Genomic DNA, 27156 nt, shown 5'->3' on the forward strand with positions numbered 1-27156 from the left:
CAAACATATCAGCCTTTTAAAGAAAAACTGACTTTTGGAAACTGCCAGAACTCAAACCTGGGGATTAAGGTAGGTAATAAAAGTAGGTAATGTATTTTTGTTTTACATTTATTTTAAAAAGTAAAAGAGCTTCAGAAGCTGGTAGTAGCCTCAAAGTAAGGAAAGGGCCAAACGATTAAGGTCAGAACAAGATGGTTTTCAAAGTAAATTTCTGGGAGAACTTGTGATTCTTAAAGGTGAATTTAAAATGTTTTGAGGAATGGTATTATTTTACAAGCATATAGTCTCTTAAGTATTAATAAAAACTTTAGAAAGAAAAAGATTTTAAACAATATACCATAATTTAAACATTACATATTGTCATCATTCATCAAAATTACATGGAAATCCAGTTTTGAGATGTTTAAACTATCACCCCCAAAAATCTGTTACCAAGCTGTTTTTAAATTTATTGTTAATATATGGGGCTTTCAATTATAAAATGGAATTAAATATGCACATATCTTAGTGGTCTGAGCAATGGAAGCATTTTTGAAGACAGGTGTGCTCAAACCTTAGTGTACTTGTTAAAATGCCGACTCAGGCCCCACTCCAGAGATTTGAACTCATGAGGCAGGTGTGGACCTGGAATCTGCATTTTTGCAGTCACCTCTCTACCCCAGGTGATTCTTAAGTCACACTTTTTTTTTTTTTAAAGATTTTATTGGGAAATTGGGAGAGGTGAACAGACAAGTTCCTGTCCTTTTGTTCTTCAGTCTAGTTGTGGAGGACATCGCTTCACTGGCCCATGTTGGTATTATCATTGCGCTCTTCCTGGGTGAGGCAGATAGGTCGCTGGCCACCGGACAGCCGCTCACGGTGGCTCTTGGCAGCTCATGCCGGCTGCTGGCCGCTCACACTGGCTGCTGGCCACTCACGGTAGCTTATGGCAGCCTACTGCAGCCCCACTGCAGCTTATGCTGCCGTCACTGGCGACTCACTGCAGCCCAGCTCCAGGTCGAGCTGTTGCTCACCATCTTAGCTGTAAAGGGCGCAGTGCCACTGGCCCCCATGTGGGATCCGAACCGGGGCCCTGCTGCTCAGAGCTGGCGTCCTAAGCCAACTCTTAACCAACACGTCACTTGGCTGGTCCTTAAGTCACACTTCGAAAAACTGTTTAACCAGGAAAGAAATGGGCAGGAAGAATTGTGTGGTAATCTCATCTTTGTATGCAAAATGATCCCTGACAATTCCAAGCTACTAAGAAACACATTTTGTCATTAACAGTGTGGGCTCCTTCCTCTTTATCAAAGTTTCATGTCTGCTGATTACAAATTTACCACTATTGAATTTATTTCTGGAAATAATCACGAGTTAAATATTTGCCTTTTCATAGTCAATATATTCACAAAGGCCCACCAAATATGCACACACAGTGAGAAGAAAATATTAGGGGAAGGCCCAAAAGGGAAAGAAAGTGCCCTGGGATGGGGCAGGTGCTGGGAGGCAGTACTCACAGAGACCGGAGGCTAAGCAACTGCTGGAAAGTGTCAACTTTAATTGCATAGATTTCATTATGTCGCAGGTCTCTGAAATGACAGAGTTCCGAAGATTGATTTCAAAGTTACTGGTTTCAAAGATTAGTCTTCAGAGAACTTTTACAGAGGGATCGCCTGCCCTCAATCAAAGGAACACATGAAGTGTGACTATCAAATGACTTTAAAAAATTATTTTTTGTTTGTTTAAAAAAGAACATAAGAATTTACACACTGAAGTATTGTCTCTGTTTCAAAGCAGTTAGTTCCTTTGGGTGGATATATAGCTATATTCCAAATGCCATCATCATTCAAACACTTAGAGGAGGCCTCTTCTGGTTCTACCTTCTGAGCCTTTCTTGTATTCTTTGGGGGGTCTGCAGGAGTTTGAAATCTTTACCTTTCAAAGATGAATTTTTTTTCCCTCTCCTAATCGTCCAAAGGCATTCAGAGAAAAATTAAGTGGGAAAGGACAGATGTTGATATTTTGATCAAGACCAAGGTATGACTATAAAGCAATTAAGGCTGATGTTTTATGGAGGAGGCAATTTTAAGAGAGGAATCTAAAATGTTTCATCTGTGAGTAGCATCAATAGCGCCTCAAATATGACAAATATGGCACCTCTTCTAAAGATGACTATTGTGAAACAAACATGCCAACAAACTCAAGTTCCCCCATATTAAAAAATAACACCACTCAGTGGATATGTAAGTTTAGAAAACCCCCAAAGCTCAAACCTACTTTATCATTGCACCAGTTTGGGGGGGAGAGGGAGGGAAGCAAATACATAAAAAGGCTTTACTTCTAGTACAATTCATGGTAAAATAATGCCATCTGTATTTCCCAACTTTCTAGCCATCTTATACAGTCACATCTTGTGTGCGTGTACAAAGGGAACACATCCATCAAATGTCTCCCCAGTGAACCAGAGGATAAGCAAACCAACGACTCCTGGAAATGTGAGTTTGGGCTTGTTTTTTGCGAGGTGACTTAGAGACTCTTAGAGACGTACATTTTCTGAAGCTTTTGGCAGACTGAAAAACTGGGTAACTCTTCCAGCAGGTTGTAAGATAGATCTCTGAAAAGCAGAAGGCACAAAAGGGAAAATCTGTTACATATTAATTGTAAGGAAACATGCTTTGCTCTCTTTTCCCCTCCAAGATGACATATCTCCTAAAGCAGACTCTGAACATGTCCCCAGCCCTGACATGGAACAGGTAGTCATGGGCATTATTGGATTAAACAGTAGATTCAAATGTTTACTGAAACGTAACTGTTATACTTCTTTAATGAACTTAAATATTTACTTAATGAATTTATTTATATTTGGTTAGTGATGATCTACAACGTTCTAGCTATTATCTTCCTGAAATGAGTACAAATCAAATTAAATAATTGTGCCCCTGTTTCTAAGGGCGGCTGTATCTCCACAGCTAAAAGAATCACTGTTGGTTCTCTTCTAATCAAGTAAAATAAAACTCCAACAACAATTCCAAACATAGCACTAACTTTGAAATCAATCACTATGAGGGAGGAAAATATCTAAGAAGGTCTTCAGCCAAAACTCAACAAATTACAGAATAACAAAAACATCTGGATATATTTAGAGTATAATATAACTAATCTAAAACAAGCCATGGTAATTTGCAGAAAGCTTAAAAAAAGAACGGGCAGATAAAGTAATATACATATATATATATTTATATACACACATACACACACACACACACACACACACACACATATATATATATATATATATATATATATATATATATAATCTTGTATCATGTTTAGAAGTTATCAGCTAATCAGTTAACACATTCTCATGCCTGATTCTAATTCTTAGAGCCAGATCACCACTATGTAACAGAAAAATTAATACTGTTTTCTAAGAGGCTTTTAAATTATTTTATTCTTGTAGTTGATCATTTTATCCTACATGTATTGAATAGATGGAATTTGTATAGAAATACAGTTCATTTACTACCCATAAGTAGTTCAGATAAAGCTGTTTGCAAACACAAATTTGCAGTTTACATTAGAGGTTTGAAAGATTCAGACCAAACCAAAAACAAAACAAAACAAAACAAAACCATACCTCATATCTATACACAAATACACCTGATTAACAATATGGTAAATATTTCTGAAAAGTCGTGAATGAAATAAAATGGACATATATTATCAAAGCTAATAATAATTTGGTTCACTCATCTCCACAGATATCAAGGGGACAAATCCTTCCTGTGTATCTCTTAGTAGAGGATACATAAAATCGTCTTCTACATAAAGACACAGTATCACCTCCTACTCACATTCTACCTAATGACTTTCATGATTCACGTTGATCAAGCACTTCTTATATATAGATGCCATGTTTACAGATTTATCTGAACTGTTTAATTTAATCCTGTGGTTACTTTATGAGGGAGACCCCTATGATTATCCCCATACAATGTGAAATGACTTGCCTGACATCACCAGCTAGTTATTGGGGAAAGCCACACACAGCCAAGGAATTCCCATGCAGGTGAAGCAACGTGGGGGCAAAACCCCTCATGCACAGTGAAATTTCCTCATGTAACAAGTACCCAGTGAATGAGTCAGCCTCAGAGGGGAACTCTCAGACCTATACTTCTAGGATATAAAGTAGATAGTAGTATAGGTCAGTAGATTTCTACTCTCAACTTCAACTAATTCTACTTGGTTGATACCAAGGCCAAGGCATTGCTGTCTTTCTCAGTTTTCTCTTAAATGAGAAAACACCTGTTTTGCTGATCTTGCAGGGCTGTTGTGGAGAACAAATCAGTGTTATAGGTTGAAGTGCTTTGAAAATGGCAAGATCCTGCCATGAATGTAGTTGTGTTTTTTTCAGGCCTATAAAGGAAAGTTTCAACTAAATGCTTGGCATGTAATAACTCACTTAGTCCTCACGATGGTACTCTGATGGAAGTGGCTACACCTCCATTTTATAAATTGGGAAAGGGAGCCCAAGAAAGGCTAAATAACTTGCTCAAGATACTGTGCTGATATATAGGGGTACTGGACTTGAACCAGGAAAACAGACCCCAGAGCCTTTGCTTATAACCAATTAGCCAGTCAGCCTCCATTTATGCATTTCTATACCTGGGTGGTTTACCATTCACTGTATGACATAATGGAGACAGATGTGATTTACATACTGGCCCCCTACTTATTAGTTACAGTATGTGAAATCCTAGTCACATTACTGAGCCAGAAATAAGGATAATTATGCCTATTCTGGGTGCAGTAGGCAGAATTCTGAGATGACCCCAAGATTTCCACTACCTGGTATACATACACTTTCTCCCGGTTATTTAGTCAAACTGCCTGTTTTGAATTTGGACTCTGCTCCTTTCTTGCAGTGTGACTGTGACAAATGTGCTTCACTTCCCTGATTCTCAATTTTCTCATCTGTATCTACACCTTGTAGGGTGATGTGGGGGTGAAGAAGAGGAGACTTTCTAGCCGTCTCCTTCCTACAGACATGAATACTTGACTCCAAGGCTATCATGTGGTGTTATTGTGACTCCCTTTCACTGAGCTACTGAGGTCTGAAGTGATGTAGCAGTCTGGGTATAGGGGAAGGCAGAACCATCATGGCGGACATTCCTATTCTTCCACTTAATGTTTGTAGTGCTGCTTGTAGTTCTCGACTAGGTGAAGCCCCTTGTGGAATTACAGGCATTCAACTGCCGCAGATGTGAGAACAGAGCCATGGCAAGTGATGAAGGGTCCTTTCATTAAGTCCCAACAATGCTTGAGAGGACGATAATAGGGTTGAGTGGCAGTTGAGGGAGAGGGCTGAAAATGGAAGGCCCAAACAAGGCTCTTCAAATTCCTATAAACTAATTTTTTTGTACAACATGGGAAAGGCACAGAAAAAAAAAAAGTTCCACATCAACATAAAATAACATATGCAAACTGTTTAACCATTAGTTGAAACATTAGAACACGGCACCCACAACTATATTGGAAGAATGTTTGGTCTCCTTTATCAAGGTTTGTATGGATCTGATAACTTAATTTTTTTATTTTGGCATCCATATTGGGCTTTTAATCTCTTCTGTTATTTTTTTTTTTTTCTGCTCCACAAAGCCTTTAGAGGGGGGAAGTGAAGTTATTTTGGCTTGTTCCTATCCATTTTCTGAAAGGAAACGTGTGCCAATTGAAACTCTAATGGGAAACTGGGACTTGGAAACAAAGGATGCACTGCCATCATGACCAGGGTCAGAGCAGAGAGCCATTTTCCTGGCCCAAGGCCGGCAGAGGAGGCCCGACCTCCTGGAAACCCGCAAGGAAGAACTTTCTCCCCTTGTAAAGGATTATTGAAATAATGTCTGCCACTCCACCCGGAAATGGAAGTTGCCTATTTACACAACATTATTGCCTCACTGATACGCACAGCACTTGGAGATTAGGTAACTGATCACACACGGCTTGAGGAAGAGATGAGATCTGTGCTCCAGTTAAAGTCCTGTTGAAACATAAACCAGAAACCATTCTTTTATTCAAGCATCACACAGCGATGTATGCTGATTCACTGACATTAAGACTGGTCCGGCTTTAAGGGCTGTGTCTGTTCTGGGCAAAGTCAAGAGCCCATTCAGATACTTACAGACTCTCCAGGCTCGCAGTTCCAGTTAAATCAGGGAATTCAGTTATTTGTGAGGCACCGTTTAAAGTCCTAGAAGGAAGGGTACATGAGTGTTATTAGGAGAAGATTCTAGAAAGCGGTCATCCTTACTGCCATTGTCAAAGCACATCAAATTTAATAGTCATTTGGTTTTCATAGCAACCCTACCAGGTGAAAGCGATCTGTTAGAGAAAAACTTACAGTGTTCTTAGTTCAGGTAAATTTTGAAAAGCGGATCGTCCAACAAGCTGGATGGGGTTGTCGTAGAAATGTCTGAAAAAAATCCAAACACCAATATCTTAGTATAAAACTTGAATGGCAAATGAATACCTGCTCAAAATTTCTACAAGTACATTAAATGTATTTACGTACTTTTGATTATACTGTATGACATAACATCCCCTGATTACTTGGTTTCAGGCAAACCTCAGAAGGGTTTTAACTCACATTATGAGGCTTTTGGTAAGAAATAAATTGTACATAACATTGAAAATTTCTGAAAGCAAGGCAGATATGAGTGATAGTTACTAAGGAAAAAAGCAAGTGAACTCACCGTAGTTATTATTTAAAAATCTTCCTCTGCTTCCAACATCTGTGGACTATCCATTGAGTGGCAAAAAGGTAATTCAAGGTGCTAGCAAATGTATCATTAATTAAAGAATGATGACATTCTATGTATCTATATGAAAATTATAACCTCTGGTTAAATCTTATCATAATACATACAAAGAATTCCTCAAATTATCTGAGAAGAAATGAACTATTCTGGGTTTATTTGTAAGAGTAGAATTTAAAAAAAAATCGTTATTGCTCGAAAAGGTGAGACATTATTAGAGCTTAAAAATAATTTGTTTTACAGATGTTTTCTATGTAATGGTATTCACACTGCCTGGTAGATGGGGCCTCATAAATAGTTCTGAGCTATAATATCCTTCCAATTGAATAAAATTCAACAAATGTTTATTGGTGTCTACTATGCTCAAAGTATGAGGGTAGAACTGCAGGGACTGAGAGACTGATCCATCAAGGAAGCTGTTGTTGGGTATCTACGATGTGCCTGGCATTATGCTAGATGCTGGGGGTTTGAAGAAGAATGATAAGATGTCCCTGCCATAAAGAAGCTTGGAATCAGTTGGGATAAAATAAATAAATAAGATTATATAATTTTCTAGTTGATGAAGCATTTTCATATATATATATATGAACTGATCCATCCAACAACTTAATAAGGTCTGTAGAGTAGACACTTAGATACTATTTTCATTATTTTTGGAGGAAGAAACTGAGGCTTAGATACTCTGGCAAGTTCATTACCTCCCAGAGCTTTGATATTCTAATTTATTAAACTGAGATAATAATACTTACTTGTAGGGCTGTGTATGCATGGAAAGAGCTAATGCTGTGTAATATCTGGCACAGTACCTGGGACATACTTGTCACCCAACAAACCTAAGTCCCTTTCTGTACTCCTTCCCTCTGACCTCTTCTTTTCTCTTGGATTAAACAATCGGTAGGAGAAATATAGGAATATAGGTCTAAAGATGAAAAAATGGAGTTTTCCTTATAATATTACATTATCCCTTATCTGTAGTACATGCTTATATCTTCATATGTATGTACACTGGGGAGATATGATACGCATGCTTGTATCAATAAGGTAGAAGCATCACAAATACAAACAAGGAGCTATAGGGTTCTCAGAAGGTGGCTCTCTCACGAGGTCAAGAAAAACTTCACGGAAATGTCATTTGAAGTAGACCCTGGGGCACAGAATTTCAACAAGCACAAGGAGGAAATGGATCACAGGGGTGAAGGAAATGAGGAAGGAGCTTCGTTCTATGAATTTAGCTTAGTGGGTCTGGGTTATGGCATAGGGTCCCATTCAGGAGAGCTTTGGGGAACTGGTCAGGGAGGTTGGCTTGGGCCATGTGGAAGAATGTGAATGTCAGGGTAAGGAGTTTGCATTTAATGTAAACAGACAATCCCGAATCTCTGTTTCACAGCAAGAGAATGATAATATAGATTCTGTGCTTCAAGACAGATGACCCTGCCAGCGGTGGAGGCAGGGAGTTGAGCCTTAGACTGGTAAAAACTAGAGATAATGGCTAGCAGAGAGGCTGGTGGCAGGAGGTTGAGAAGTCATGCATAGGATGAGCACCACAAAGGCCGAAATGATGCCTGGGTTGCCAATAGGACACAGGAAGCATTCCCAGAAGCTGGAAATCAGGATGGGCATGGATTCGGGAGGTAGTGACAAGACATAGAAACAGAGGCAGAAACAAGGAGAGGAGAGTTTCAGGGAGAAAATAGTCAACATCAAATACTGGATAGAAGAGCTAATAAATTGTGGGGGCTGTTAATCCCCCTCAAGCGATATTAGCATATCAAAAGAGTGATAAAAAAAAACCCCAGCCCTGTGGCTGCTAGGAAAAAGAAGCGGAGGCAATGCAATTTGCCAAGCTCTTACTATGTAAATACTCTCTAATGAGGATTAATGTTTATTGGCAATAAACGTTAATACCCTTAGTTTGCCAACATACTGTCAGAACATTTCAGAAACGATGAATGGTATTTTCCCCCGGTTGTCAGGGCTAATTGGGATTCCAGCTCATTTGTGACAAATGCCACACAGTTCCAGAAAGCCTCTCAATCAAGTTGCCACAGGACGAATACCTGCCAAGAAGTGCCCCTAGAGTCATGTTCAACAGTTGCCCTTACTCTCCTCCTCCATATTGGAGACCCCTCACCCATGGCCTTAGGCCAATACTATGTCCCAAATCTGCCAAGTGTCTTTTAACTAAGAGCCAGCCTAATACTAAAATATTTTCATCTTCCTATATATCTACATATGATCAATCTTATGTCTGTGCTAAATGTGAAGCATAGAATTAATTGTACCCTGTTTCCCTGAAAATAAGATCTAGCCGAAAAATGAGCCCTCGCATGATTTTAGGTGCCAAAACATGGCACCTTGGCATACTGAATATTTATTTTATTTTATTGGGGAATTGGGGAATGGGAATAGCACTGGGGAATTGGGGGAAGGGGAACAGACAAGTTGCTGTCCTTTTGTTCTTCAGTCTAGTTGTGGAGGATGTTGCTTCACTGGCCCAAGTTGTCACCATCATTGCACTCTTCCCGGGCGAGGCAGATCAGTCACCGGCTTTTGGATGGCTGCTCACTGCGGTTGCTGGCTGCTCACGCTGGCTGCTGGCTACACACGGTAGCCCATGGCAACCCACTGCCACAGGGGCTGCAGCCTACACCGTCGTCACCAGCGACTCACGGCAGCCCAGCTCCAGGTTGAGCTGTTGTTCAGCATCTTAGCTGTGGAGGGCAGTGTCACTGGCCCTCATATGTGGAATCCGAACCGGGGCCCTCTGGCGTCCCAAGTCAGTTCTTAACCATAGCGCCACTCGGCCGGCCCGGCATACTGAATATTTTAAACTGAAGGAGTTTGTGGAAAACGCACCTTCTCCCTGAAACAGGTCATAAAACCCTCATGGGAGGAGTGCGTGCCCTCCATATCCTGGAGGAATCTTGCTAGGACTTCTTCTCTGGCTAGGTCTTATTTTCAGGGAAACATGGTAGTTGTAAGTCTATTTTATGCTTTTAATGGTACATATATCCTCACATACACCTTTCTATAATGTATTCACATTTCTAGAATTACAACCTAGCTTGTAATTGTATAAATGTGACTCAATGCTTAGACTTGACAATCAACAGAGATTTAGCATAAAACAGTACCCCACCCCCACATTCCCCACCACCAATTTAGGCTGGAATTTATTGCTGTAAAGGACTCCTATTTGTACACAATAATTTACATTTCTAGTATACTTGGATTCAAGTTCTGATGACTAGATGACCTTGACATTGATGCTTTAAGAATCAGTTTGGGCCGGCCGAGTGGCGCAGTGGTTAAGAACTGGCTTGGGATGCCAGAGGGCCCCGGTTTGGATCCCACATATGAGGGCCAGTGACACTGCCCTCTACAGCTAAGATGCTGAACAACAGCTCAACCTGGAGCTAGGCTGCCCATGGGTCGCCGGCGACGGTGTAGGCTGCAGCCCCTGTGGCAGTGGGTTGCCATGGGCTACCGTGTGTAGCCAGCAGCCAGCGTGAGCGGCCAGCAGCCTCCATGAGCGGCCGTCCAGAAGCAGGCAACTGATGTGCCTCGCCCGGGAAGAGCGCAATGATGGTGCCAACTTGGGCCAGTGAAGCAACGTCCTCCACAACTAGACTGAAGAACAAAATGACAGCAACTTGTCTGTTCCCCTTCCCCCAATTCCCCAGCGCTGTTCCCATCCCCCAATTCCCCAATAAAAATATTTAAAAAACAAAACAAAAAAAACATATCCTTCAAAAAAAAAAAAAAAAGAAAAAGAATCAGTTTTATTCCTTAGAAAATAGAGAGGAGCAAAAGCACTTCCCAAGATTATTGTGAAGTGAGACAAGACACCTGAAGATATGGAGCATAATGCAATGCATAGTGTAGGTCCTAGAAACAAAGAGCTTTTTATATAATCTCAGCATTCAGCTAAAACCTGGCAGAACATCTCTATATTTCTCTATATAGATTCTTAAATTGACTAAGACAAAATTTGGGCAAATATAGAACATTCATTGTATTACATTTTAAATTGCAATACATACTACATTTCAGGATGGAAAAAAAATTATGGCCACTTACATTGTAATAAGAGAAGGGTTGCCTACAAACGCTTTCTCAGGTATTGACTTGATATTGTTGCTATGAAATCCTCTAGAAAGAGAGGAAAAAATGACTTATAGAAAACAATGTGTGAGGTCAAATTATTTAATAGTACCCACTCCCACGACCTCCCCTTGGCAATAACCAACATAGTTTAGTAACTAGAAGATAAAGTTAAATTCCTGAATGCATTTTGAAACTTATGTGCCTTCATTTACTCTTCAGGAGAAAAAGAAATCACAAGCTGTCATCTTGAAAAAGGAATAAAGAACCTGAAAATAATAATTGTGCTTCATGAAAACTTAAATCTAATGTTATAAAAAGAAAATCCATCTGTTAATATCTGATAGATCACCATTGTATAACAACTTGAGACAGAGGGAGCCATCTTTGGAAGAGAGGATTATGATCGCTCCTCCTGATGCCATTTGAAGCTGGAAGAGAATGTTGACTTAAGCTGCAGTGAAGTCAAGATTTAAGTAATTTCTTTATGAGGGCAAACTCTCCTGAGCTGAAGGAAGGTGCTCAGTGAGTCGGTAATAGCACATTGATTCTCATCTGTTGATGCTAATGTTGTCTGAATGGCAGAGGGGCAGAGTCAAAGATCTTTGGGTGCTATGTGGGCATGTGACTGGATAAGATGAGTGGCACTCTTTGGTCTGCCTGACGGTAGACAATGATGGCTTCCCAGTTAGGCCACAAGTGGGTTTTCCTGAGGCAGAACCTTCTATAGGTTTTTTTCTTACAAGCAAGCCCTGCTGTCTACCTCCCTTAGCTGTGTGTCTTATTTCTCTCTTCCAGGACAATAAGCTTTGTTTATTTTCTTTTCCAAGTGTCAGCACATTTCTCACACAGGTTATTTTTAGGTACAAAGAAAAGCTAATTAAATTATAGTACACAAAAGACAAATATGCAACCTAATAGCTGAAAGTTAGCTTTATTTTAGTAAAATTGTAGGTTTAAAAAAAAAATTAAATAAGACTCATGAGGCATTTAAAGAATGTGAAAGCATCTAGCATGGCACTAGGCATATGCATTTTATTCTAAGTTACATAGGACTTATGCAACCTAGAAAAGCTTGTTTTTCGAAATGCTCAGCAAATAACTGAATTCTATTACAGTTCTGTACAAATCTATAAAGTCTATAAATATTGGGAGAATATGGGTTAGGAAAGGAGTATGGCTTAGAGAAATACGTATTTTTTCTAATACACATATATTAAAGAAATCCGTTTTAAATTTAAAAAATATATCTGATGTTTGCTGGTGATAGAATCAATTAAAATATATTTCAAGTTTACTTAACTGTCATTTATATGAATTAAAAATTTTTTCTAGTTAAGTGACATTGTGTACAATAATCAAACATATTTTAAAATAAATTCACAAAGAATAGAGATCTCCCATTAAATTTGTCCTAAATACTTACAGCTCTTTAAGGTTGGAGAGTGTCCTGATTGCAATGGGGAATTCATCAAGATTATTGTAATTCAAATCTCTGAAATGAAGTAAATAGTATTTCAGCTTTTCATGTAAAAATTCATATATACTACATTTATAAGGAAAGTTAACATGCCATTTCAATGGACCAGGATCATCGATGAAAATTCTAATTCATTTTCTTTATGGAGAGAGATTTGCTTAATTCGCTGACCACCATCATTCCACATCTGCATTAAAATGGTCATTAGACTGACCATGACAAATTTCTGAGTCAAGGCTCACCAGCACAGGGGCATTTTATAAAAGGGAGGGGACACATAGCAGTGTTAATGTCCAAGTAGGAGGGACACCTGGCCAGGTGCTGGCCTGAACCTAGCTCACTCAGCTGCCATCTTGTACGCATACTGCCCTGGTCTCCTAAATCACATGCCCTTTCTTGTCTCCTCCTTCACTCTCTTTTTCTCCTGCATTTTAGAGTCTCACCTGAGAGGACATCTTAGAGGGCAACTTTGTACCTGACTCCTATGGCACGCCTGTATCCCTCACAGCCCAAGGTCCTGGATGACAACCTGCTTCTGGAGAGGTTTACATGGCACAGGGTCCTCTCAGGAAGGACATTAGGTCTAGAATTTTCTCAGGGTCAGAAATAATAATGATTCATATCAGAAGTATGATGTTTTCCATGGTCTGTGAGGCAAAGTTCTATATCTTTTATGCATAGAGATGGAAGAGCCAAACAATCTCAAATCAGTAATTTCTCTATTTGTTATGACATAAATGGTTTTTCAATCCATTACTCACAAGAGCTTCATAGATTTACTCTACCTTATATCTACATCTTCGTATGAAAAAGAAATTGCCTCCTGGTCTCTGGGAATGGCAGATTTCCCAGATGACGCAGAAAAACCTTTTGGTCAGGCAATCAGATGTGGTTAGATCTTCCTCTGTGGAGAAGAATTGCTATTTAATTTTAAGAGAGAGATAATTTGACTGAGTGAAACATGAATCAAGATTCCTACTTGTCTGGCACAAACCATCCTTAAGCTATACTGCAGGCAGGAAACTTTCTCATGTCTTTTGCGGACATAAATTTTCTTCCTGTTTGTAAATCTCTCCAGATGCTCTGTTTTGATTAAACAAGGACCGGGCCCTTATAAATTACTTGGATTTCTAGTGAGGGAAAGGAAGAGGTTGGGAGTAACCAATTTACTGATCCTCCGTAGCCCTAGGCGAGGGGAGAGGAGGGGGGACAACAAGATTCACATGAGTTTGTCCTCAAATGTTTTACTCTGTGGTATTTATATGCAATCCTGAGTCCTCACCTCAAACAAGGGGGGGATAAAAGAAAAACTATTTATGGAAATATCCATCAAAGCCCATCTTGTTTTTTGTTCCTGTTGAGTTGAAAAGGACTGGAAGGTGCTTTCCAGGGCTGAGATCCCCAGCCCAGCTCTGTGTAGATAAGGGAGAAGTTCTAATTTTTCCTAGCAGCTGATGGGAACTGCTTGCTTATGCCATTAAGTTGACATTAAAGTCCTGCCTGGACAAGTTCATCTTTGGCATCTCCTTATGAGGATGATTCTTCCCTTCTCAGAGGAAACACAGAGTAACCCTGGAAGAGCTGTTAGTGCTGATCAGCCTCAAGAAGCCCACCAATAATAGATGGTCCCATCAGAAGGTAGTGGACCTAGACCTGGTTGGAAGCTAAACTGACCATGTACAAATGGCTAAGCTCTGTATGCAAATGAGTTTAATGGGCTCCAGGGCCACAGAAGAAGTGGTTTTTGCTCATCCCCTTCTGTGGTCCTGGTCAGAGCTAATATTGTAGGTTCAGTGGCCCTGTGTCATGTATTGCACTTGAATGTTAAAACATGGAGGTTTGTGTTGGGGGCACAGCTGGAACCACCTTTTTCTTGCAGCACACTCAGAACCCTCGCTGCCGGTTACCCTGCCCTCATATCTCTCCCACTCCACAGGCCCTGAAGAGCAGCTCCTCACCTGGGAGAAGGCTCAGCCCAGATGTGTCCCATCAGATCCCTTCTCACAGTGGCTCTGGGAGACACTCTAGGCTATGTTCAGCTGGTGGGGCTCTATGTTTATTGCAGGTAACAACTCAGAACTGAGCTTTTGACCTATTCCTTTGAAGTAGAATATAGCGGTGAACATGGTTTTCAGTCAAAATAGAGAAGGAAGCAAAACCTGGTTATGCTACTGACTAGCTCTGTAATGTCAAATAACTTAACCCCCCTAGAGCCTAAGGTGGACAGTAATGGCTGCTCTCATAAGATGATTGCAGGGCTAATGAAAACAAAGTATGCTAAATGTTCAGTGCAATATTTGACTGTAGATATCCTTAATACATGGTAGCCACCATTATTTTTTAGTCTTTAGAATTGCTTTTAGCATGAAGGCTTCCTGCTTCCTAATGAGATGTGCCTGTTCTTGCCTCCTCTGTATCCTGTCTGTATCCTCTCATTCAGTGGAGAGGACTAGACAGTGAGCCTGACTGACAATATAGAATTGATCCTTGACAGAGAATACACATTCCTAAGCAGTCACTGCTCTGTGGAAAGCATCTCATTTTGCGTATAATGACTCTAATTTATCACTCTTGTTAAATTAGAATAAAATCTCAATTTCATTGTTGAGCTTTGTGAGGTGTTTGTGTGTGAGATAAAGCCACTGTAAATATTGGTTTAAAGCTAGGCAATTAACCAAACCAAACAGCAAGTTTGACTTGAAGGCTATTTTGATTCCTTCAGAATACTCATGAAAAAAACACTGAAAAGGAGGGAAACAAATAAAAGGTCAACTCACAAAGTCTCTAGGCTATGGAGCCCATCAAAGCATTTCTTTCCCAGGGAGTGGATTCTATTGTTATGGAGATGCCTGCAGGAGAACATCACAGCCTAGTCAGGAAGGCACGCTGCACAGAGAAACTTAGGCACAGTATTTGGTTGCTTAAATGCAAAGAAACTTACAGTAAAGAATGCACTAATGATATATAAGGAATATTTGTTTAATAATTTTTAAAAACAAAAGGCTATATGCCCCTTCACTCTTTCCACAGATGATTCTGTACCACAAAATTTAATAGTCACAGTGTTTACCTTTTGGGTTTGCGCTATTAGGGAGTGTATCAAAGTATGAGAAACGTGATTGATAAAAGCAAACTCAGGTTGTTCAGTGTGGTTTTTCAGCCTGTTTTCCAGCATGGGTTTTTCAGCATGGCTTTGAGATGTAGGGCTTCAGGAAGACAAAGAAAGAATAGCTGGATCTCTGTAAGTCCATCCCCTCTAGTGGAGGAAAAATTAAATTGCCTACCCAGCGTCTGGCAGCTCTGTGGCATCACCTTTATATGTGAAATTCAGGATAGAAATTTGTTAACATCACCAAAAATGCCTTATTCTTTCAGACTCAGGTTTTTATTCTTATAAATATATCTTGGTTTCACGTGAGACCTATGCGACGTTTATTGAGACTCTTCTACATGCAACACATTGGGAAAGGGGCTTGAAGGGAACCTACAAAATTAGATAAGGTAGATGCTGGCCAGCTCTCCAAGTAGAATATAGTACAGTGCAAGAGACTGACATGTAATCAGGTGAAGCGGAATGACTGAAACCAGTGGTGGGCTGGTGGGCAGGTGTGAAGTGAATGGAGAAATAGTGCAGAAGAGGCCTGGCTCCAAGTTCCTATACAAATTGATCCTACAGCCTTGCAAGCTGCTGTAATTCTCCTATATCAGCATTGATTGACTATTGTATTATACACTCTTAAAGAAGACTAATTATTTTTCAAACTATTACTTGAAGATTATTTTTTTCAAGAGAAATAATAAACATTTATGTATTTATTTTTAAATTAACCCATATTGATAGTTTTATTTTTATTTTTATTTTTATCACTTTTCATAGGAGGCAGACATGATAAATTTGGGGATTGCATCAACTAATTAATGCTTTTTTGCATTTTGTTTTTTGACATTCAATATTATTTTATATTAATTGCAGGTGTATAGCACAGTAGTTAGAAATTTATAAAATTTACAAAGTGATCCCCCTGACTAGTACCCACCTGGCACTATGCATAGTTTTGTGGTTTTTTTTAAAGATTTTATTGGGGAATTGGAGGAGGGGAACAGCATTGGGGAATCAGGGAAGGGGAACAGACAAGTTGCTGTCCTTTTGTTCTTTAGTCTAGTTGTGGAGNCTCATAATAACAGTTCCCACTTTTCCAGCCCTTACTCCCTGCCAGGCCCTGCGTTAAGTGCCTTACACACATTATCTCATTTAACACTCACAACAAGACTCAAAGTGAATATTATTATCCCTTTTTTTTAAAAAGATTTTATTGGGGAATTGGGGGAAGGGAACAGCATTGGGGAATCAGGGAAGGGGAACAGACAAGTTGCTGTCCTTTTGTTCTTTAGTCTAGTTGTGGAGGACGTCGCTTCACTGGCCCATGTTTGTATTGTGATCATTGTGCTCTTCCCGGGTGAGGCAGTCGCTCACCAGCCATTAAACAGCCACTCATGGTTGCTCACGCCAGCTCACGAAAGCTCATGCCTGCTGCTGGCCAGCCCTACTGCAGCCTACACTGTCGCTGGCGACTCATGGCAGCCCAGCTCCAGGTCGAGCTGTTGTTCACCATCTTAGCTGTAGAGGGTGCAGCATCACTGGACTTCATGTGGGATCTGAACTGGGGCCCTGCTGCTCAGAGCTGGTGTCCCAAGCCAGCTCTTAACCAACGCGCCACTTGGCCGGCCCTATACATAGTTATTATAATATTATTGTCTATATTCCTTATGCTTTATTTTACATCCCTGTGATTGTTTTATAACAACCAATTTGTACTTCTTAATCCCTTTCCCTTTTTCACCCATCCTAAATCCCCCTCCCATCTGGCAACCATCAAAATGTTCTCTGTATGTATGAGTTTGTTTTTGTTTTGTTTGTTTGTTTATTTTGTTCTTTAGAGTCCACTTATATGTGAAATCATATGACATTTGTCTTTTGCTGTCTGACTTAGTACACTCAGCACAATACCCTCTAGGTCCATCCATCTTGTTGCAAATGGCAAGATTTCATTCTTTTTTTATGGCAGAGTAATATTCCTTTGTACATATGTAATAGCTCTTCCTTATCCATTCATCCATTCAGAGATACCCAGGTTGCATTCATATATTGGATTATGTAAATAATGCTGCAATGAACATATGGATGCATATGTCTCCTTGAAGTAGTGTTTTGGGTTTCTTTGGATAAATACCCAGAAGTGGGATTACTAGGTCCTTCTTTGTCTCTTGTTGTATTCTTTGTTTTAAAGTTTATTTTGTCTGATACAAGTATTATTACCCCAGCTTTTTATTTGTTTGTTTCCATTTTCATGAAATATATTTTTCCATCATTTTACTTTCAGTGTCTTTTGATCTGAAGTGAATCTCTTGTAGGCAGCATGTATGTAAGGGTCTTGCTTTCTTATCCATTTAACCCCCCTTTTGATTGGAGCATTTAATCCATTTACATTGAAAGTAATTGTTAGTAGGTATGTAGTTATTGCCATTTTATTATTCATATTTTTTATTTTTTTCATCTTACAGAAGTCTCTCTAAGATTCCTTGTAAACGGGTTTGGTCGTGATGAACTCCTTTAGCTTTTTCTTGTCTGGGAAGCTTTTGTCTTTTTGTTGTTCTGATTGGGTGTTTTCTGCTACCTTATCTTCTTCCTCTTCTTCTCCTTCTTCTCCTCCTCCTCCTCCTCCTCCTCCTTCTTCTCCTTCTCCTTCTCCTTCTCCTTCTTCTTCTAGTTTCAGGTGTATAAAACAATGTAATATACTATCTTATCTTCTAAATTGCTGATTCAGTCCTCTGCTTAATCTAATCTACTGTTGATCCCCTCTAAAGCATTCTTCATTTCAGATATTGTATTCTTTATTTCTGCTGGTTCTTTTTTATGTTTTCTATCTCCATTTTTATGTTTTCTATCTCTCTGTTGAAGTTCTCCCTGAGATCATTGAGCATCCTTACAACAAGTGTTTGGAACTCTGCATCTGGTAGATTGCTCGTCTCCATTTTGTTTAGTTCTTTTTCTGGAGCTTTGTTCTGTTCTTTTATTTGGGACATGTTTCTTTGTCTCCCTATTTTGGTTGCCTCCCTCTGTATATTTCTATATATTAGATAGGGCTGCTATGTCTCCAGGTCTTAGAAGGGTGGCCTTATGTAGTGGGTGTGCTGTGGGGCTCAGTGGCTGGCTCCCTGGTCACCTGAGCTGCACATTCTGGGGGTCTCCCTTGTGTGGATTGTGTATGCCCTCCTATTGTAGTTGAGTTTTGGTTGCTGTTTGCACATCAGTGGGAGGGATTGACCCTTGAACCCATTGCTTGTGAGTACTGGCCGTGACTATAGTGGAGGAGTTGTGGTGCAGGGGCTGACCCTACAGAGCAGGATCTGCCTCAGCAGGGCTCTGGTGTCTGCCCAATCTGCCCCTTGGGTGTGTTGTCCTTGAAGGCAGCAGGGTGATGCCCCAGCTTGTTTTGAAGCTGGTCACTGGGCAAGGCAGCCCCAGGGCCATCTGGGAGGGGACCCACTGCAGGTCAAGTTCAGGCACAACCCATGCCCCACCTAGGGCCATCCAGCAGAAGCCACAAAGAAATCTGCAGATGGTTACCACACATGCTGTGCTTGGAAGTACCTTGAGAGGTCAAGCTGTGAATCAAGGCTGGCTATTTCTAGTGCCAGGCTTAGGACTGCTCAGCCAGAGGTATGGGACATGCTCAAGCCAGATGATGCTTGTCTGGATTCCGAAAGCCTTTGAGAGGCTATAGGAAAGTCTGCAGTATGAGACAAGGCAGGCTGTTTGTATGAAAAAGCCACTGGAAGCAACTTGGGTGTGCCTGAAAACTGGGTGGGACAGGGTCTCAGAATAACCAGGGCAGGGTGAACTAATGGTGTCAGCCAGCTTGCTGGACACTCAGATATGGTGGCTGCCTGCATCTGCATGCTGGAAAGGGGGAAGGCTTAACAAAGAAACAATGACTTCCACCAGCTCCTCCGTCCAGGAGAAAGCTGCCTCTCCAGCCTTCGTCCTGAATCCAGACAACTCAGCTCCTCCTCATATATCCCTGTCACCTCTCCAGATGCTGCCCCAGCGTTGGAGCTCAGAGCTAGTGATTCCATCAATAAATCCATGTGCAGTCCCTTTAAGAGGAATGCCTGGGACTCCAGCAGCCCTCTGTCCCACTCAGCCACAATCTCTGCTGGTTTTCACAGCCAGAAGTTATGGGGACTTCTCTCGCTGGCACTGGAACCCTGGGCTGGGGAGCCTGGTGTGGTGCTAAGACACCCTGCTCCTTCAGGGGGGACCTTCGCAGCTGAGATATCCTGCCCCATTTTTAATGTTCACACGTGGGTGTGGGACTAGCCCATTTTTCATCTCTGCCCCTCCTACCGGTCTCAAGGTGGCTTCTTCTGCATGTCCTTAGTTGTGGGGCTTCCGTTCAGCAAGATTTTAGACGATTCTCAGTGATGGTTTTTCTGTAGTTTAGTTGTAATTTTGATGTGGTTGTGAGAGAAGGTAAGCACAACATTTAGCTACTCTGCCATCTTGACCAGACTCCCACTTGAGAATTATTTTGATTTACTAGAATAATGAAACTTAGACCAATCGGGGAGAAAAAGTCATACATAGGCATAGCTCGTGGTCAGGTTTGTTCTTGCTTCCCTTTCCTTGGTAAGGGTTCAAGAAGTACTTATTAAATAATACAGAGGGCATATTTCAGTTTGGCCTGAATTATAGATTATTATCAGAAATGAGGCATTTTTACTAACTTCAGTCACTGTACTAATTGTACAGTGTGGTGATTACTTGTACAATATACAATGGGTTTCCCTAAGGAAGGGGTCATAGTTTATTATCTTTGAATACTCAGCAGTGCTTGGCACTTGGCAGGTGTTTGATAGATGCTGTTTCATTCTTTTATACAATTAGAATGTTTATGAGTCATTTTGGGGGTGGTGTTCAGGGGGGTTTCCACCCTTAAATGTCCCTATTCAAGGTTTGAAGGGCCAGGACTTTAAGGCCAAGGTCTTACAGTGGATTTAGAAACTGTTAAAAGGGAGAGAGAGAGAAAAAAAATCAATAGAACTCACAGAACTACCAAGCTGGAGAGGTTTCCAAAGGCATAGTCTGGTATGTGGTGTATTTTGTTGAGGGCCAAGGTCATGGCCTGCAGTGCTGATAAACTTCTGAAAGCTTGGACAGGGATTTCTGTCAAAGCGTTGTCATCCAGCCATAGGTGCCTCAGGGAATGCAGGCCACTGAAACAGCTTGGGGGGACGTAGCTGATGTGGTTGGCATCCAGGCGCCTGGGGGAAGAAAGCAAGCAAAGAATGGGAACGAGGCAAAGCCAGGGCAGAAGATGGGCCTTGTAAGAAAGCCCTCACTCAACAGTAGAACCATTGCTTCTTGGGTCCCCTCAGTTGTAAAATTCCATGGTGATTCTCTTCCAGGCTTGTGGGTAACATGTTTTCACGCATGGAAGTGGCCTTCCCTGAGGTATAAAGTTTCAGTGTGAGGATCTTTCAGCTTTCCTTTCTGAGACCAGGAGAAAGACACCCCCTCCCGCTACCTCCCACCCCAAGCCAAATACATGCCTTTGCGATCCTGGGACTATTTACAACATACTAAACATACTAATCTATTAGTTTGTTCATTAAGCTCTGGGAAAAGATTGTTTCTATCTTTGAAAGGGACTGAGCAATTTTTAAAGGCCGTTAGAGATACGCCTCAGAGAGAGTAGAGGGGACCCCCTCCCTTTTTCTTAGTACAGTGCTGAAAAGCCTAAAAACTGCTGGCTTTCTTGCTCATCCTAACCATTTGCATTGGGCAGATGTTTGTTTTTCCTGACATTTTAAATGAATAATGAAATGGACAGCATTCTCAGTTTTTGCTTCCCCTTTCCACACACCGCTTTTTTTTTTTTTAATGGGGAAATAGATCTAAATATAGGTCTGGCTAATGAGCTCTTGCAGCTTCAGAGCCAGCAGAGGGAGTGCAATACATTTATTTACCCCAACCCAACACAAACTGTGGCAGAAATGACAGTGCCTTAACTTTTCTTATTGAAGTGGCTGAACAGACACCAATTAAAACTTTCTGTAAGGTGCATGAACAATAGAACCACCATCGCTCAGCTATGCTTCACTCATTTCCCCCCCAATCTGTTCTTAAGGCTCACACATTTGTTTGCATTTTTCAAAGCCAGGATTAAAAAAAAAAAAGAGTTGCATTTTAAGCAATCCATGTATTAGGAAGGATTAGAAAATCATGAGTGGATTTTGAAAAATATTTTCGGAAGCATTTAAGACTAAACAGATGTAGGAAGCACACCAGGATCACAAAATAATCCCCTGCACACCAAATCTAAACAATTTAGAAAGAGAATGCTCTGTGATAGGGAACTAATCTATATGGAAAGTGGCTTCCTCACTTTTAGTCACGAATGTCACTTCACTCATCCTCTGGCTCCTACTTTTACTGATTAAATGGGAACAAGTGATGCCTTCAAGGCTGTGGGCCAAGTGTTGATAATAACAGAGATAAGGTCACTTGGAACAAATTTTACCAGTTTTGTGTCATAGCCCACTCACAATTAAATTTCCAGTAGAACAGCTAACATTGTGGGCAGCAGAAGCACAGTTTCCAAATATCTCAAGTTTCTGTCAACAAACGGAGCTGGAAATGCTTAGGAAAACTCAACACTGCCTTTTCCCTTTTCTCCAGCAACATGCTCAGCCCAAGTTCAAATAAGGTGTAGTTTCACAGGGGATGAGGGGGTGAATGTTTCTGTTCAACTAGAAGTAAGGGGCATATTTAAGCTCTCCTTGATGATTGTGCTGATTACGTATTTAATTATGTAATTAATGAGCTTTCACATTTTAGTTGACATACTGTTCAATTACTGCCAGTTGCTTATGCACTGACACTTCAAGTGTCTTCTAAGAGTCCTGAAAATGACTACCTTTAAAGTTAAGTGCAAACATTGCGATACATTTACACAAAAGGCGCTCTCAGCATTGAGTCATAGGCTTGTCTTCATTGATATTTAAGTTACTACCAAAATTTCTCCTGGATCTTGAAGTGACCCTGGGATCAGTTTCCAATGTTAACGAGTTCCATTTCTTTGGATAGATATCTTTTATGAACCACTTTATCTTCCCCCAGAAAAAAAAAAAAAGGATGTAATCTGGCCTCTACACTATAAACTTAGAGTCATTTGCTATCTGAAATGAAACGAGTAAGACAGGACAATTCTTCATGGTCCTAACACTCCAAGTACTAATACTCCCAGAACGAGTACTCAGTTATCCTAAGTGCATCACTAAAAGGTTTCTTTGCCTGAACACTTTCTTCATATGAGAAGCTCCCAATAAATGATACTCCTTCTAAAACAGTGTTTTGAAGTCTATGTCCACCTGGCCTCAGTGGTCCAAACCTAATTCAGAGAGTGGTATATTGTTCACACTTAGAGGCATTATCTGATTTAATCTTTAACAGAAGATCTCCAGGTTAAACCAGAGTGTGGAGTTAATTATCCAGCCACGCATATGGGCGGCTCTGACCGAACAAGGTTAAGACTATGGACAAAGCAGCTGGCAGGGCACAAGTTGTGCCTACTCAGTGAGTAAACAAAGAGCTCAGATTATATCAATCTGGTACTTTTGGACAGCTGGACATTTTCTATTCATATGCTTGGAAAATGCAATATTTAAGCAGTGGGGTATAAGAAAAAATCACTAGGCAGGACATGAAAAACACAAAAATGTGGTTCTATAATATTACCGGGAGCAATAAAAATCATATAGCTCTACTTTTTAAGTGTTTCTTTGTTATTTCTATTTCATACAAGTCACAAAGGTTGTGTGTGTGTGTGTGTGTGTGTGTGTGTGTGTGTATGCAAGCAGCTCAGAATCTGTGAATTAGTGCAGAGATTTGGGATGAGAAATCTTGGGTTCAAATCAGTATAGTAGCTGTGTGACCATGGTCAATGCAATAGACCTCAGCTTTCACATCTGTGAAATGGGGACAACCCCCCTCTATCTTACAGGGCTGCTTTATGATGAAAAAAAAAAAAACAGTACAATGGAGCTTTGTCAACTGTAAAACGCCCTAATTTTAAATCATTATTACTTGAAGCTGGTTAACAGTTTGTGTTTTTGTCTTTTGCCCAACAAAACCATTCAGAAACAAAGAAGTAAACTCAAATTTTGTCTTAGTCAAAAGTTAGTTAAAAGGAATGCTAGTTTGCCAGTGAATTTCAGTTCTGAGAAATGCAGACTACTCCTTTCATCCCTCATAACAGAAGTAATTAATAGGTGTCTGCAATTAGACTTAAGAGAAGTGACCCTTATTTTAGCCTTCAGTGTTATCATTGTGTGTGTGTGTTTCAATATCACAAAGGGCAAAAAGTTTTGTTCCTGATACATTATTGAATACACTGTCTTCTTTCTAAAGGCTGGAGAGGGAGGCAAGGAAGCTACAGTGAGTGACTCGGTGTTCCATCCTGGGCACCTGGGCAGGTGGAGTCCATGTAAGAGCAGGGATGAATGTTACCTAATATTGTGTAAACTAAAAACAAACGGAACTGCATGTTCACTGTGAATACAATTCTGTAATATCAATGTATCCTATGCGATGAAGAACTAGAAGGTAACAAGCTCCCCCCCAAAAAAATCAGTCTGTTATGTCAGGCAATGATAAAAAAATTCTCATTTTCTTACCTTTTGTCTGAAGTTTTTTTCCATCATGTTTTCATGTATAAAAGGTTCATTGTATGAATTTTCTTTTTTAAAAGAAAAAAATTTAAAAAATCTGCCTCACATCCCTAAAAGGAAGTTTTGATTTCTAAATGGCATTATTGTAGGGACTAGAGAATCTATCAAATCATTCTTGTTATTGTTCCAGAAAATGGTCCGTTACATATATCTTTTATATGATACCTTGCCAGTGTATCACACAAACTTATATCTTTGTTTAAGAATGTCTTTGATGAGCCATTAACCACATGGAAGAAAGCGTTAGTCAAAAGATAAGCCATTGATCCTGGCTAATTCCATATCTGAGATGACTGTAATAATGTCAATTATTAACGTGTATGACTCGAGAGATAAAAAGCCAAAGGTGTGAAGAATGTTGCAGCTGTCGGTATAATAACTTATGAGTGTTCTTTCAATAAACAGAATGATGAAGCACTGCATTTTCATGGCTGACATTGCTATTGTATATTTGGATGAGCATTTTTCTTCATAAGTTTTAAAGAAATGACCAACTCTCTTGTACATACATTTTGCATATTTTGTGAGAGCATTTGGAAAAAATTCATGAATAGTCAAAAGTCCACAGCGAGTTAGTTCATTTATAAAATCTTAAGAAATAGAAGTACTTTTAATTATTCTCTTATTATTACTGTGAAATGCAATGATGTAGTTCCAAGCTTGTGTATAATTCAATATGGTACCTTAAGTCTTTTTTATGGTGAAATGTTACTTCTTGGAAATTTTATTGCTTTGGAACCAATGGATCATTGGAGTTGAATTTATTAGGAGATCATTCTAATAGTATGATCAGGAGAGAATTATATATATATATGAACTCTTTTAGATTGAATGCACTTTGATTTATATGGATTCTTCATGATAATATGAGTCACTTTCGTTGTTAGTGTTGTGTTTTTTTTTAAAATATTTATGGAGTGGCCACACTGTGAAATTTTAATAAAATTTCCCACCCGTATCCTAGGAAGATATTAATCACATGAATATATGTAGACATCATGATTGCTTATATGAAAATTTCTGCTTTTGTTTTTTCAGTATTATCCATCTTCTTTGTTGGTCAACTTAATGTAAATCAGGAAGAAAAACTATTGCCTTAGACTTACTTCTGAAAAGGTAAGAAAGATTTTTCCATTTCCCCAACTTAGGGAGAGAGGAAGTCTGCAGGTTCATTGAAGTGCAGTCATTTTGAGACTAGTCAACTGGCTTGACTAGTAGCCAGATAAAGTGCCCACAGAACTGAACCTCTGTCTCTCTGGTATCAATGGGAGTGCAAGATTCCAGTAAGAAATACATTGTAAAGTCAATTTATATTAAGTCGTTCAGTTTCTCAGAGGGTACCACTGCTGTGAATTTCATAGCTGGAAGATGATCTACAGCCAAAGTAACATGAGCATTAACTTCTTCAGTTTCATTTTTCCCCATAGAAAACAAAGACCTTTTTTTTTTGTCAGAGGAACCATTAGTCTCCCAGGTACCACCAGCGGTTGAAATCTGGGGGTCATTTTTGAATCTTCCATTGCCATCCAGCCAATGATTCACCAAGTTCTCTCCACTTATCTTCATCTCCTGAGACTCTCCATTTCCACTGTCTCATTCAGTCTCTTATCTCTTCACACCTGCATTACTACAACAGCCTCTGAGGCGGTCCTTCTCTCTTTGATCTCTTATCTCTTCAATTAATCCTGTAGGCTGCTGCCAGATTAATCTCCCTAAAATTGTGCTCTAGGTCATTGCCCTGCTAGGAATCCACAGTTCTTGCACATTACCATTCCTTTCAAACCCAAACTTCCATTCTGATATTCAGAGCTCTTCATCTGCCTTATCTAGCCAAACTTGCCTCTTATTTCTCTGTCCCAGTCAAGTCCTTCCCACAGAACTTCTGGGCCTCGTATTCATGAGCATCCCCTACCTCCTGTTGATCCAACCCTCTAAGACTTAATATTATGGTTCTTCCCAGAATCCTGTTCTTAAAGTGGAAAGTCCTCAGCTAAGACAATGGGAAAGCTAATTCTTGTAGGTAGATTAACTCCAAACTCCCTGAAGGAACCACTAGGGTTCCAACTGTTAGCTCAGGAAGGGCAGGTAGGAAAAGCCAGGATACAGAGACGAGAGTCTGGAGCCTGTGAGTACAGGCTTCAGTCAAACTGGGGGAGACTAGCTGATCCTGAGCAGCAGTTTAGAACACCACGTAGCATTTCAGGCTTCAGTTCAACAAGTATTCCGTGAGTGCTTTCTTTGCCTAGTTACTGTACCTGGAGCTGGAGATCCAGCAGTAAACCAGGAAGACATGATCCCAACCTTTATGGAGCCTGTTTTCTGCTAGGTAGTCAGATAACCAAATTATTACAATGAAGTGGTAGGTGAAGGGAAATGCACAGTACGAGGTTCTAACCTAAATTTCACGTTTCTTAGAGATCCAGATCTGGATTTCAAGTTGTTCATCTCTACTTAGTCGTTCCTCCTTAAACACATATGTTCAAGACCAAACTTATTACCTCCCACCCCGACCCTCCCCAAATGTAGTCCGCTACCAGTGTTCCTTATCTCAGCGATGGGCTTCATTAAGCACATGGTTATACAAACCAGACACTTAGGAATCATCCTCCACACCTCTTCTTCCTTCCTTCTTCATAGTTAATTCAGTACCAAATACTGGTAATTTCATCTAAATATATCTCAAATCTATCTGCCTTTCTACATTCCCACTGTCCCCATCCTGACCAAGTTCTCCCTTCTCTCCTCGTAATTTCAGTAACCCAGGTCTGATCATGCCCGTTCCTGCCTAAAATCCCCGAGTGGATTCCCATTGCTTTTACAATAAAGACTAAAAGCCTTGACATGTTCCAAATGGCTTCCAAGGGGTCCGGACCCCACCTGCCTCACTAGGCTCTTTTTTCACTTCTTTCCACCTCACTCTTTCTGCTTCAGCCACACTGACCCTCCTTCTGTTCTTTGATGTGCCGGCTTCCCCACCCCTCTCAGCCC

General features: G+C 40.3%; 1 protein-coding gene and 1 long non-coding RNA gene across 3 annotated transcripts in view; one reads left to right on the forward strand and one right to left on the reverse strand.

Moving 5' to 3' along the window:
- Positions 1–25257, forward strand: LOC109387676 (uncharacterized). The gene is made up of 3 exons (XR_002125067.1): positions 1–69; positions 2371–2474; positions 25207–25257. It is a non-coding gene; the product is annotated as an uncharacterized LOC109387676 (long non-coding RNA).
- Positions 1–27156, reverse strand: part of LGR5 (leucine rich repeat containing G protein-coupled receptor 5) — a 120532-nt gene that overhangs the window by 11289 nt on the left and 82087 nt on the right. The window contains exons 5-13 of one of the 2 annotated variants that reach the window (XM_019651758.1): positions 20485–20700; positions 15153–15224; positions 12322–12390; positions 10872–10943; positions 6377–6448; positions 6158–6226; positions 5945–6016; positions 2528–2593; positions 1497–1568 (exon numbers count right to left, since the gene is read on the reverse strand). In XM_019651758.1, the coding sequence (XP_019507303.1) occupies positions 1497–1568; positions 2528–2593; positions 5945–6016; positions 6158–6226; positions 6377–6448; positions 10872–10943; positions 12322–12390; positions 15153–15224; positions 20485–20700 (780 nt within the window). The remainder of the gene's footprint in view (positions 1–1496; positions 1569–2527; positions 2594–5944; positions 6017–6157; positions 6227–6376; positions 6449–10871; positions 10944–12321; positions 12391–15152; positions 15225–20484; positions 20701–27156) is intronic. The other variant, XM_019651759.1, reaches the window with a different exon arrangement.

Source organism: Hipposideros armiger, unplaced genomic scaffold (assembly GCF_001890085.2).
Source record: "Hipposideros armiger isolate ML-2016 unplaced genomic scaffold, ASM189008v1 scaffold_166, whole genome shotgun sequence".
Taxonomy (NCBI): Eukaryota; Metazoa; Chordata; class Mammalia; order Chiroptera; family Hipposideridae; genus Hipposideros; species Hipposideros armiger.